At 26.7% G+C, this 14,075-nt stretch overlaps 1 protein-coding gene across 1 annotated transcript in view; it reads left to right on the top strand.

The window, feature by feature from the left end:
• Positions 1-14,075, top strand: part of Fife (regulating synaptic membrane exocytosis protein fife) — a 141,628-nt gene that overhangs the window by 116,772 nt on the left and 10,781 nt on the right. The window contains 7 exon segments of the mRNA XM_015320400.2: positions 1,170-1,348; positions 1,552-1,767; positions 1,969-2,300; positions 2,709-2,894; positions 12,936-13,023; positions 13,487-13,566; positions 13,675-13,782. Coding sequence (XP_015175886.2) covers positions 1,170-1,348; positions 1,552-1,767; positions 1,969-2,300; positions 2,709-2,894; positions 12,936-13,023; positions 13,487-13,566; positions 13,675-13,782 — 1,189 coding nt within the window.

The following is a 14,075-nucleotide window of genomic DNA, read 5'->3' as shown; positions in this document are numbered from 1 at the left end:
CAAAACAAAAAACAAAAATAACTGTGAGCATAAGAAATAATTGACTTGAGTAGTAGTGTCAATTCAGTACTACAGTCTGGGAAAACGGAAACGCGAAAAAATGATAAAATTCAAATAATAATCAAAATAAAATTATAAAATGATTTAAATAAATAAAAAAAGAAGGAACGTAGGATAGACGATTTATGTTTTTCGCTTTAATGTGAAATTGTGACTCGCTATAACATGAAAGTGTGAAAAAGATAATGACAACGTAATAACCAAGATGGCCGACATTGCGCCATCACGTAACGAAGATAAGAACTTCGAAGAGTTTAGAAGAAGTTTCGGGAAGAAAAGTCGAAGAGGATTTTAAAACGAGGAAGATATAAATCGTCCATCGTAGCGAGAGTAATTAAAAAAAAAAAAGAAAAGAAAAAGAATAAAAACTAAAAATAAGATTAGAAACGAAAGATAAAATCGTAAAAAAGAGAAACGTTTTTCTTGACTGTATATTCACTAAATATTCGATTACACAGTTTTCTCTCAACCACCAACACCACCACCATTTCACAATCACGATCAATACCACTCGATTTTCCATGTCAATCACTTGCAACATACAATTAGTCGCTACACTGATTAATCCCATAATTAGACACCGAACGGACAAGTAGAGAAAAGCTCGAGTAGATAAAAGAACGAAAAAAAAAAATAAAACAAAAAAAAAGTGGATGATATTAGTTCCGTTCTTGTCTTCTCCAATCTCATTATTACCCCGGCTTTTGCATGAGCGAATGATCTGCGAATCCTATATTTATTTCCCTTTCTCTTGATTTGTTTTCTTCTTCCATGACAATATTCTAGAAATGAGATTAGTTTATTATTATTATTATTATATATATAGTAGTTTTAGATGATATATTAGATAAATAAGAGAAATAAGATAATTCAAAAATTCACAATTATTATTTTAACTGGCTCATCTCAAAAATAAAAAATAAATTAAGCAAAAGGAAGATGACCGTTTTACTTCAAATTATCTAAAAAAAAGAAAAGTAAAACAATTTAATCTGGGTGTCATCTTTTTTTATTTCTTCTTCTTATTTCTCTTTATCGTTAAAAATCCTATTAGTACATTTAAAATAAATGAATATTCGTTAGAATCTAATAATGATTCAACGTTTTAGGAACAAATCTTTAAAGAGAGACAAGTGACCGGACGTGTCCAGATTCAAGTGTCCTACGAGAACGAAAGGAAAGAATTGATCGTCTCAGTATTCACGGCTGATGAATTATGTGCCAGAGAAGATACTGGTTACGGAACGTTACCTGAAGCGTATGCCAAGTTGATCCTAACTCCAGCTTGGTACGTTCAGCATCACCTACGGTACGATTTATCATTCCAAACAGCAAAATTTCCAAACGTTTTTTATCTTAAATATAATATATATATATATGAATTTATAAAATAATAAAAAATAGAAATTTATAGAAAAAAAAGAAACAAACATAATGTCAAAGAAAATGTAATTAAAGTTTATATTTTATTTTCTTCAATGATCCATTTAGCGGAGATCAAATCACATTAAAAACAATGGTGGCTGAACCAACCCAAAACCCTATTTGGAATGCCACCCTATTGTTTCCCGGAGTGGACGGTGAAAGTCTGATGGATAGAGCGATCGAAGTATCTCTTTGGGATTATTGTCCCGAGGGTGATAACGTCTTTCTCGGTGAATGTACGGTGGAATTACCAAAGGCTTTAGAAAATGATCGAGCTGTTTGGTGAGTTCAATTATAAACCCTTATTATTATTATTTGTTCTTATGTTGTTTATTTTTTTTCTTGACTTAAGCAAAATTGACGCATACTCTGTATTAAATAAATAAACCAAATAAAATGAAACATAAGTTTTGTTTTATATCGAATTACATTAAAAACAAACTTAAATACATTTTCTTATTTATGATTCAAATTGATATTTAGGTATCGTTTGGAGGATCCCCGTGGTCTTCGTGCCGGTAAATCACCATATTGTTCGCCACGTGGCTCTTTATCAATGGAAGTTGCACAAAGATTCTTAAGAAAGACTGAGCTACGTGAGAGAAGTTACAGCGACGATACACAAAGCGACAGCGGAAGTCCCGAACTTGGTTTCTTACATCCCGATCACGCTTGGCACGTCAATTCGAGACGTGGCTCCAGCCAATCGGAACAACTCGAGGTCGAGCCCTATGAACTTAATAGGGATTACAGTAGATCTTTACCGGGAAGTCGTCGAAGTAGTTTCCAAAGTCAATATGGAACTGATAGCAAACGTAAGTCCTTTAAAGTCCACATGGGATTACTTGATTTTCATTAATTAATATTTCATCTCATAGAAATTATTGACTAACTGATCAATTTAATTTATTAAATAATTAACTGTCTATATCAATATAAAGTAAGACTCGGTTAAATTCTTCATTTATTGGATATTTCAAATTTAACAATTAGTAATTAATTAATTGATTGAATTACTTTTAATTAAAGACTAGAACTTTATTTTCATAACATTGACTGTCCTAATCCATAGACCCATCAAATTGTTAACTAACTCATCTATAGGTTCCTGCATTCAATCAAAATATTGAACTACCCAAATTAACTGATCTATTAACTCATCAAGTCATTTTACTACTCAAATTAATCCCAATAAAATTGTTGATTAATTAAAATCATTTTAGGTGGTAGTATGGGTGAAGCAGACATGCCTATAGTCGTTCATTACAATCGTGATAGACGACGAAGTTCTTGTACAAGACCTATGAGAGATCCTGAAGAAATATTAGAAGGTCTGCGTACTTTGAAAGCTGCAAAGGGTGAACTCAACAGAACGATGAGTCTTACGGGAGATAAAAGACGCGGAAGCCGTGAGTATAAACGTGTGTTTTCAATCGACCATCATTATGTCTAATCGTCTGCCTGTTTCTTCATTTAAAATTAATTTTCTTTTTTTTTTTTTTTTGGTCACTTTCTCTGTCTCTCTTTTTCTTTCACGCACACACTCTGTTTGTCTGTCATTTTCTCTCTTTTTCTTATTGTCATTTTTCTTATCGTCTTTTCATTTCTTAATTTCTTGGTTTTATATATATATATATATATATATATATATATATATATATATATATATATATATATATATATATATATATATATATATATATATATATGTAAATATGTACATACATACATATATATGTTTCTCTTCTTCTTTCTCTCTCTATCTCTCTCTCTCTCTCTCTTTTTTTCTCTTTTTTTCTCTCTCTTTCTGTGCATCGTCACTGTGTTAATCGTTGTCGAATAAAATCATGAACAAAAATCGTTACATTCACCGCCTGAATCAATAATAACACTTATTAATTCCTTCGAATCAATCAAGTTGTAATCAACCAATCAAAAAAATCCGTTACAACCTCGGATGCAATTTTCGCACGTGCATTACATTTTTTTGTTTTTTAATATATTGATTACTTACACACTTAAAAAAAAAAAAAAACGTTGTTATGATATATATCAGCTCATTTATCGTTGATATTTAGGGGAAAGAAGAAATTTTGTTTCAAAATTAATTCAATTATCGTGAACGATGAGCTCGTATATTTTGTATGTATATGAATATTCGATGAATTTTAACGGAGCATTCTTTAACTATTAATTTTTAAAATAATTGATATTTGCCATTAAAAAATGTAATAATTTCCAAAATTTTTGTACACTGAAAAATATTTTAGAACTTATTAAACACTTTTTAAATTGATATCAATTTTATTATAAGAGAGAAATAATAATTGTACATAAAATTGTGTTGTTTCACAAGAATACAACTTAATTGTTTGAAATTACAACAAAAATTGTTTGAAAAATTAACATAAAATGCAAACACGAGATAGTACAAAACTCACTTAACATACAAAAATATTAATTGCATTTTTATTACATCTCGTATATGTACAAATATTTTAATAAGATCAATTTTCTTATCATTTATATCAACTTATATATTTTGTATGTTCTTTTGCAAAGCAAATTAATATCAATTTAAAACTTTAATAATTTTAAAATAAGTTTCTATGTATTAAAAATACCGAAAGTTTTTCATTAAAAGCAAATTATTTAAAATTAACAGTAAATGGGCGGTGGGGGGGGGGAGGTTTGTAAGAATGCTCTTATAACTCACTCTGTACATATCTAAATACATACGTGAGTAAATTGAACAAATTTCGAGTCTAACTTAGAAACAATGTTTATTCAAATTCAAACTTACTTTTATTAATAAAAAAAAACATAAAATAAAAGTTGTTCTTTTTTTTTTGTTAATGCTTCGAAATATTTCAATTTACTCGTGTAAATAATTGCATATGATCTCTCATATATATAGCATATATAACCATGATTATGATCAACGTTACGTGTGCGAGTCCCTCTTTGTGCATTGTCTGTTTCTCTCTTTCTCTCTCTCTCTCACTCTCTCACACACACACACAAACATTTACATATATATGTATATGTATATATAATTTGTATATACAGTTGCATCGTGACGGTCTTTTACTGTTGTACTTTTGGAATTGACCGTTAAAGTTTTCATTAAATAACATATCAATATAATCAAGTACATAATATAATTATATGTACTATATATATGTATATATAAATATAAATAAACATCGACGTCAGCCTAATCATCTGTACGTATTTATATGTTAATCATATCTCTATCTCTCTTTTTATGTAATCTCTCCTCTTTATCTTTTCCTTCTCATTTTAATATATTTTCTATATATAATATATATATTATAACATCTTAAATCACAGCAAATCCCATAATCGCTAATTTGAACGAGCAATTATTTAATATACACATATTTATGTATTAATATACAATATATATATATTAATACATACATGTGTATATAAATATATAATATTATATACATATGCATATGTATATAATATTATATATTCTTATATATACATAATAATGTATATACATATATAAATTTATAAATGTACAATTGCATATGTATATATATGTATATGTTTCTATTTCTCTTCCTTTTTCCTCTATTTTTCTATATCTTTCTCCTTCCTTCTCTCTCTCTCTCTTTCTCTTTCTCTCTTTCTCTTTGTCTTTCTGTCTGTCTGTCTCTCTTTCTCTATTTTTCTCTCTCTTTCTCTCGTGCTTTCCTTATCGCGTAAAAAAAATACGACGCTGTGTTAAAAAACGAGGAATTAAGCGGCCTGGAAAGGACTACAAGGACGATGAATAAAACGGATTTTGATCATCATTATTATCATCATTCTTATCATCATCATCATCATCATTATCATCATCATTATCATCATCGATCAAAGAACAGGAAAAAAAAAGGAATATATATATATATATATATATTGATTAAGAAAGTTGCTTAGGTGTGTTTTATCCTTTCGTATCGTTCAATTCAATAAATGTTTCTATCATTTTTCGATCATTATAGACGATTATCGATTTTTATGAAACATTCTGAGATTTCTAGGCTTTCTGATAGTAACTTTTTTCCTAGTCCACCCCCACCCCGTTCCACCTGGCCTTATCAGTCAATACAAATAACAATCATGTATCATTCTATTGATCCTAATTGTTTCTCTGTGCTCTTTCTTTCTTTCTCTTTCTCTCTTTCTCTTTGTCATTAACTTTCTGCTCTCTCTCTCTCTCTCTCTCTCTCTCTCTCTCTCTCTCTTGTTCTCTCATAAAAAAGTTTGTCTTAATCATAATTCCAAGAAAAATATTGTCCAATTCATTTGTACAATCTGTTAATCTTGTTTATTACTCGTTTATCCATACGATAGATATTATATGCAAAATTGTCCTTGAAAGATATTTTTTTCTTTGTTTCCGTTGGGCAGAAAAAAAAATGATTTTATACGTGATATAGAAAAATCGATTATTCTTTTTGTCGAGAAATATTTTTAATTAAGACATTACTTATCAAACAATGAAAATAATTGGCCAGATCGAAATGAAATTATTTTCATAATATCAGAGAATTTTTGTGAGGGGGAGAAAATAATTTGTTAATATTATTAATATTATATTAATATTATTATTAATAATTATAATATATTATTATATAATAATATTTTTTAATAATAATATTCATAAAGTTACAAAAAAATATATAAATTTGTTTTTGTGTTTATTTGCTAGCAATAATATTAAATACAAATAAAACATTAAAATGTTGAACAATAAATTTGAAAAAAAGCAAATTTTTAGTTAATCGATCAACTAAAAATAAATAATCCTAATAAATAAAAGAAAAAGAAAATAAAACGATTTTTAGGCTGCCGGTCAATAAACTGGCAAAACAAAACAAATATAAGATAAGTAATGTGTTAAGTTTGAGTTTTGCAAACTAAGCCTTTGGTTTGGCAATCTGATTAAAAAAATACAAACAAGCTATTTATTTAAAATTTATCAAAAAAGAAAGAAAAAGACTAATCGATTTTTGGGCCCATACTGTAAATACATTTGTACACACACGCGCGTACACGTATATAATATACATAACAAATTACTCGTGATATTTAAACGTGCGTTCATTGTGTTGCGCCAATTGTTTGCCTGCCGCTAATATGCTGCTCCTTTTGCCTGGCAGCTTTCCAATTGACCAACATCCGGTCCAGTAATTTGAATAATTTATCTCCCTTTCTCCTTCTCTCGAGTATTTAACAATAACCTTGAAATTTAACAAAAAAAATTAATATATAATTTACAGTAAAGAAGGCAAAACATTAAATTATGTTAAATTATGAAATCTTCATAAAGTATCCCAACTTCCTATAAACCCAACACTTCTTTCCCTTTTTGTGACACTTGAAGTTCAATTATCATGGTCAGTTGTTTACAAAAATTCGATAATACCAAGACAACAACAAAAGTAGCAATGTGTTGATCGCTTATCTTCGACGTATGTTGTAAAGCCGATTATTATTATTATTATTATTATTATTATTATTATTATTATTATTATTATTATTATTATTATTATTATTTCATTATCACTATTTATTTTTATATTAATTTGATTATTTAATTTATTATTATTATTATTATTATTCGTATCCGCTGTCGTGAAAAATGTTGATTTAAAAAAAACAAAGCAAAGCAAAGCAAAGCAAAGCTGGTTCGTTTTAATATTACAATATCTCCTCTGTTGAGTGTGTATCAAATTATTTAATAATCAGAACAAAATCTTGATTGTCTTAAATAATTATCCTTTCTCGGTCGGCTCTCTTCCGCTAATTCACTGAACTCGAATGAATCTAATGAACAAAAAAAATAACCAAACAAAAAACAAAATATACGAATCGAATGAAAAACGATTCGATCGATACGAAAAACGGTTTGTTGTCCGTACGTACGTACGTCCGTCTGTCCGTCCATCCCCCATCATCTCTATGGTGAAATCTGCTACTACTCCACCACACTATGACGAAAATCAAACGACAACACCCCGTTCGTTCGACTATCTACGACTAATTCTTGGGCCAATAATGGCGAAGCCGATATGTCAACCAAATCAACTACTGATCTACTTCTACTACTACTACCTACTACTACTATCTACCTCTACTACCTACTATCTACTACTACTACTACTACTACTACTACTACTACTACTACTACTACTACTACTACTACTACTACCAACCACCTGATCTGCAACAGAATGCGTAGTCCCAACAGTTACTGTGTGGCAGTGCGAACCTGTGTCTCCGAGGACCGGTAAATCGGCCTCATCCTTTCCACTGCCGCACTCCACACCACCTCGTTAAATAACCGCAAGACTCTGTCGTCCGCCGTTATGGGCTTCCGGTAAGACTCATTGTTTCTCTTCACTTCTATCTCTATCTCTTTCTCTATCTTTCTCTCTCTCTCTCTCTTCCTCTATCTATCTATCTCTATCTCTATCACTATTTCTATCTCTCTTTTTCTATCTCAATCCGTACCGATCCATTATCTTAATCCTCATCCAATTAATCTTAACACTTTACCTACCTTTACTTTAGTCAATATCAAATGTCAATTATTGACAAGTACAATCTCTTTCAATTTATTTTTAACGAATATTAATGAATTTCCTCTTGTTCAATTATATAATTTTATTATTAATTATTATAAGTAAAATTGTGTCTCAGTTTTTGTTAATATTCTCTTCTACTAATATCAATTATACGTTTAAATGAATCCTGAATAATGTAAAGATGATTCTTCTTTAATCTTTTGATTATTTTTAGATTTCTTAAAATGAATTTTGTTTAGATCAGAAGATTTTATAATACGTTCAACTGATTTTCAGTTTGTTCTTTTCTCATAATGATCTGTATTACAATATTACAGAAGAATTTTGTACAATTTTTGTATCAAACTGGTAGTTGACTTTTCTAGGTATTCATTAAATTCTCAAAATGGTAGGTAAAGTGTATGTTAATTACAATTTAAGATTTTTATTATACTAAAACCTAGCTCCCCCCAACTACTACTACTACTACTACTACTACTAACCCAACTGTTCTGAAGGTATACTCTGTTCTATAAATGTTTATCTTCTATACCCTTAATTCTACTAACTTCTTTTACTACTTTAAATTTCACACCTCTTCTTTTTTAATTAGATATTATACTATTCCAATAATATAAAATATCCAATTTTCAATTATACAAATCAATAACCTTATTATTATTATTATTATTATTATCATTATTATTATTATTGTTATTATTATTTGATCTCCTTTCTACGCGCCGCGCGCGCGCGCGCGATCCTTTTTCTATATTATAAAAGACAGGTTAGATTTTTGGAAATATAATGACAACAACAAAAGTGAAACTATGAAATGGAAAATATTTTTAAACAACACTATTGTTGTTTTAAACTATAAGGATGAAGTTTTATAACCAATAATAATATAAGGAAGTCTTCTTTTCTTACACCCCTCAACAATTATGTTTTCATTTTCTGTTCTACACTTTTAGTACCACTTCTACATCATTATACAGAATATCCACTAACTGGTGATACAAACTTGAGTAAATGATAATTCTACGTGAAAATCTCAATCGAAAATGTAGAATAATATTTGTTCATTATACATATACATTTTTTTTGTTTTGTTTTGGAACAAAAAAAAGAATTGAAAAATTGGTGGAGATGAACTTGATTCGATTTCAGCTCGAAGGATTTTGCTATTTTACTTTTCGAATATTTCGAAGAACACTTTTCTGCTTAATACAGCGTTCATAAATATTTTCAGCATGATGAAATCTATTGTATAGATTCTCTACTCTTTTATGCTTATCGAACAAAAAGCTTTTTAGTTCTCTGGTTTTTTACAAATTCAGTCAAGTGCACGAGTACACCAGAAATTTTCAAAATTTATTATTCTCCAAAAGCAAAAACAAAAAAATAATATAAATAAATTTTATCCTACAATTTTTGATTTCATTTATCATATAGAATTATATCCTCGCGTGTATTACCAATTATCGGACACCCTGTATATACGTATACATAGATATATATATATACATATATAAAATATTGCATTTGTTTGTATTTTTTTATTGTAATTTTTATATATACTGAAAAATATATTTTCTTCTTAAACAATATGTATATATATATTATATATACATATATATACATATATATACGTATATATATATATATATATGTATGTACGTAAAGTTAGTGCAGTATAACGCTTGTTAAGAGTATTCGCTTAGCAATTTCTCTGCCAGCATTCATAGATATTCTGATCGCTAGCCACTTGCTACCAGTTGTTACCTGCAGTTGCAGCCTTAGGTAAGGAGCCAATCGACTTTTGAACACACACACACATAAACACACTATCGTCGTACGTATTTCGACCTTTGAAACAATTTTTTTTTCATTCTATTATTCGAGAAAAATGTGTTCTAATAATTATATTCCTAATATACATTTGTGATATTAACTTACACAATATCGTTAGTGATCATAATCCAATTATTATTCATAAAAATTATTTTATTAACAAATTAGAAATCTCTTATCATTAAATTGAAATATTTATAATGGAAAACTCATTTGTTATTTTTTTTTTTTACAAGAAATCTCAATTTAAGAGTATTGGAAATTCAGGTTTGAAAATTATTCTTTTAAATGAGCCAAAAGTTTATGAAATAATTTTCAAAATCGATTATAAACTTTTCTTTTTTTTTTTTTTTTCTTAAGACATTTTGCTCGTTAAATTATTGATCTAATTAAGTAACGTGAAAATATTTTGAAAAAGGTAATATGAGAGATTTTATAAATCATCTTTAAGTACTTTTAATCTAAATATAGAAATTTCTTGACCCACTTTGTGTTTCTTATAATAAACCTATGTATATATATATTATTTTTAAATTTATTTAAAACCAAAAAAAAAAAAAAAACAAACGAAATTCGTCCGACGGTTATAATAAATCTGCATGACACAATAGTAGTTACCTTATTATCGTAGGAATAGAATAAATCTAATCAGAATGTGAATAATAGAAATTAGTATTTCTCTCTTTTTTTATTTTTACTCATGATAAATTATATGGGTACCTCGATAAAATAAGAAAATTCTTATTTTTATAATTTTCATTTAAAACCTTTTATATACAATTCTTCTTTTTTTTTTTTTTTTCTTTATCGATCATTTTTATTTTTACTACAAATCATAATAAATATTGAAGAATATATTTTAAAAGAGGTACCCATAAGATTTGACGTAATGTATGTATTTTTTCTATTCGCATCGTGCAGCTCGTCATATAGATTCGAAGGAATGCTCTCTAATCTATCTAATCCCACAAAAATGTAGTTTTCTCGTAGAGATTAGATATTAGAAATTAGATACTTAGAAAATTGCTAATTGGAAATTAGAAATATTTAGTTTAGAGATTGAGGTAGTCGTTAAATTTAAACAACGATCTCACTCTATATATATTTTATTTAATATCTTATTTTTATTATTACGTATATATATATATATATATATATATATATATATAGATTTCAAACAAGTTAATTGAAATGTTCAAATTATTAATGAATTAATGTAAGCAAGTTAAATCGTTTAAATTAGCGTAGTTAATCTCGTGGAATAGAACAACAGAGCTATATATATATATATATACATTGTAGTATACAATACATACACATACATATATAAATATAATGTGCATACATAGAAAACTTGACTAAGAACTTTTAAAAATGGTAGGAACTTGGAAACCAGGTCAAACGGTTACTACCGATGAAAGATTTATTTTTCCGTAACTATGTTATCGGAAAACGATCGGAACGTTAAATCCGTTTTACAGTTTGAAAAACATGTTTGAAATGATTAATCCGTATTTAACGTACGCGTATGCACACGTACACATATTGTTGTATCTACGTATATAATACCTCACACACATTTTTAGGAAGACACAGAGATAGAAGAGTTTACCACGAAAGATAATAAAACTAAAATCAAATGAATTTCGATGAAATCATTTTTTTATTTTTAGTATAACAAAATTTTCATTTCTTTTTATTCGATCCTTTTTACTAAAATTTTATTATTATTTTTATTATAAAATTGATAAATAATTTTGATATATTGTACATGCTTTAAATTAAGTAGTCTTTTTTTGTTTTTTGCTAAAAAGAATATTATTATAAATATGATTAGATAAATAAACAATTATTAAATAATTATTTTTATACAATAATTAAATTTTAAATAATAATTAAATGTTAACATTTAAATAATACGAAAAAAAATATTCTTCCTTTATATATTTAATTAATGCAAATTTATTAAAAATCTACCAACATTTATAAATAATAAAAAATATTCATATATATATTTGATACACACACACTTCATTCAATTATTTAAAATAAATTTAAAACGATTTAAATATATATATATATATATATATATATATGATTTAATATTTATGTTGATAAATTATTTGAAATCATATAGAAAAATTAGAAATATAGATTGATCTTTTATTTAATGAAATAATTGACAATATTTTTTGGAATACGTCAATCAATTGAAACATTTTACGGGATAGGTTTTCTTTTTATTCTATTTAATTTTGTTTAATTTACAATGTAATAATCAAATCGATATATTGTTATAATACACTAGTATTGAATTCATCGAGTACACGCTTCGCTATCGTATTTTGTTGCCTTACAAGTAGAGAGTAAAAGCTTTTACTTGGATGACGCGAGAAATATACGATTTCCTAGGTAGAGAGGAGATTCAGTTAACGAACTTATATTAGTGTACCTACGTCATGAGTAATAAAATAATAAAAACTACAAAAAATATATAAATAGAAATAGAAAAAAAAGATTGAAAATTTAGAAAAAGGACAAATAAGAAAGAAAATATTAGAAAAGAAAGAAAGAAGGAAAGTAAGAAAGAAATATAAAAAAGAAAAAAAAATGCAACCTTTGTGTCAATATGTTTCACTCACATATACGTACAGTTAAACAAGTGTTAGTAACTTTATTTTATAAAGTAAAACTTCGAACAATTACACAGCAGAGAAAATTTGTTGTTAGATATAATCAAATTATTTTTTCGTTTCAATGATTTCCTTTCTAAAAATAAATAAATAAATAAATATATATATAATTGAATGAATGAATTAATTGATTTTCATTGCTCGATAATATAATATTGAATAAAAAAGATTTACACTTCTATTAAATTGTATTTTATTTATATTTTGATGAAATATTTGATACGACACACAGGTTGTAATGTAAAATGTTTTTATTTGGATAATCGATTGTGAAGTAAAAAAAAAAAAAAAAGCAACATTTATTGTAATCATACAGGACGGGGTGAGCGCAAAGAGAGCGTTATGGATATACCCGAAAGATTCTTGGATCGAAATAGTGAATCGGATGAGGACGATAGATGGAGGTAAATTATATAAATTTATTTTTATTTTTATATAATAATTACCATTTTTTTTTTTTTACACCAAAAAACATTATTGAGAATTTCTCTCAATTAGCTGTAAAAAAAATATATTTATTTAATTTATTTTCTCACATATATTATAATTTAGCTTTAAATATATTAATTCATTGATAAAATAATAAAAATGTATATTTTTTAAATAAGTATATTACTTAATTTAAATTATATTAATTTTTTTCTTTATTAATCAATTTATTATTGGTTTGTTCCTAAAAAAGAAAATTATATTTGATTATTTTTGATAAGAATAAAATATAAACCATTTATCGCGCGTTCAAATTTTAACGTAAAATTTCAATTGAACTTTTATAAAAATAATAATATTTAATACAATTATATATATTTTTTTTTTATTTTTTACATAATAATTTTTATATATATACAATATATTAAATATTTACAGTCATGCAAGAGCTGAGAATGGTTTCGACTTCAAACTAGGAAAAGGTCAGGTTCCACCTAAAGGAATCAAAATGATCAATGGTAGGGTGTCAATCAGCCAATTAAACTTTTTTTTCTTTATTCGACATATTTTTAAATTTCATATATATATATATATAATATATTAATGTGTATTTTGGTTGTTTTTAGTTCCACAAAACGGCGAGGTGAAATTAGGTTTTTGTCTCAGCAAGGGTACTCTCGAGATTGAAGTTATCTGTGCGAGGGACATTTGCCCTAACGAAAAGGATGAACCCGGTAAAAAGATAATTTCAAACTTTTTTTAAATATTATAAAACATATTTCTATTTTCTATATTTTTTTTTTCTCATAAGACGAACATATTCGAAACTTTTAAATCTTATACGCAATTAAATAATATTTATTATATCATTTAAATATATTAATATATTTATAAAATCAAAAATACAAAATACATTGAAGTATTATCAAAATTAAATATCTATTAATATACTTCTAATATTAAATAAATTTATCATTTATATTAGGGGGAACCAATAAGTAATGTCGTTACTACGCACGTCAAATTG

Source organism: Polistes dominula, unplaced genomic scaffold, assembly GCF_049000335.1.
Source record: "Polistes dominula isolate Pdom_NZ unplaced genomic scaffold, Pdom_raw_medaka contig_20, whole genome shotgun sequence".
NCBI classification, from domain to species: domain Eukaryota; kingdom Metazoa; phylum Arthropoda; class Insecta; order Hymenoptera; family Vespidae; genus Polistes; species Polistes dominula.
Note: the sequence above shows the minus strand (reverse complement) of the source record. Positions and strands in the feature narration are given on the sequence as shown.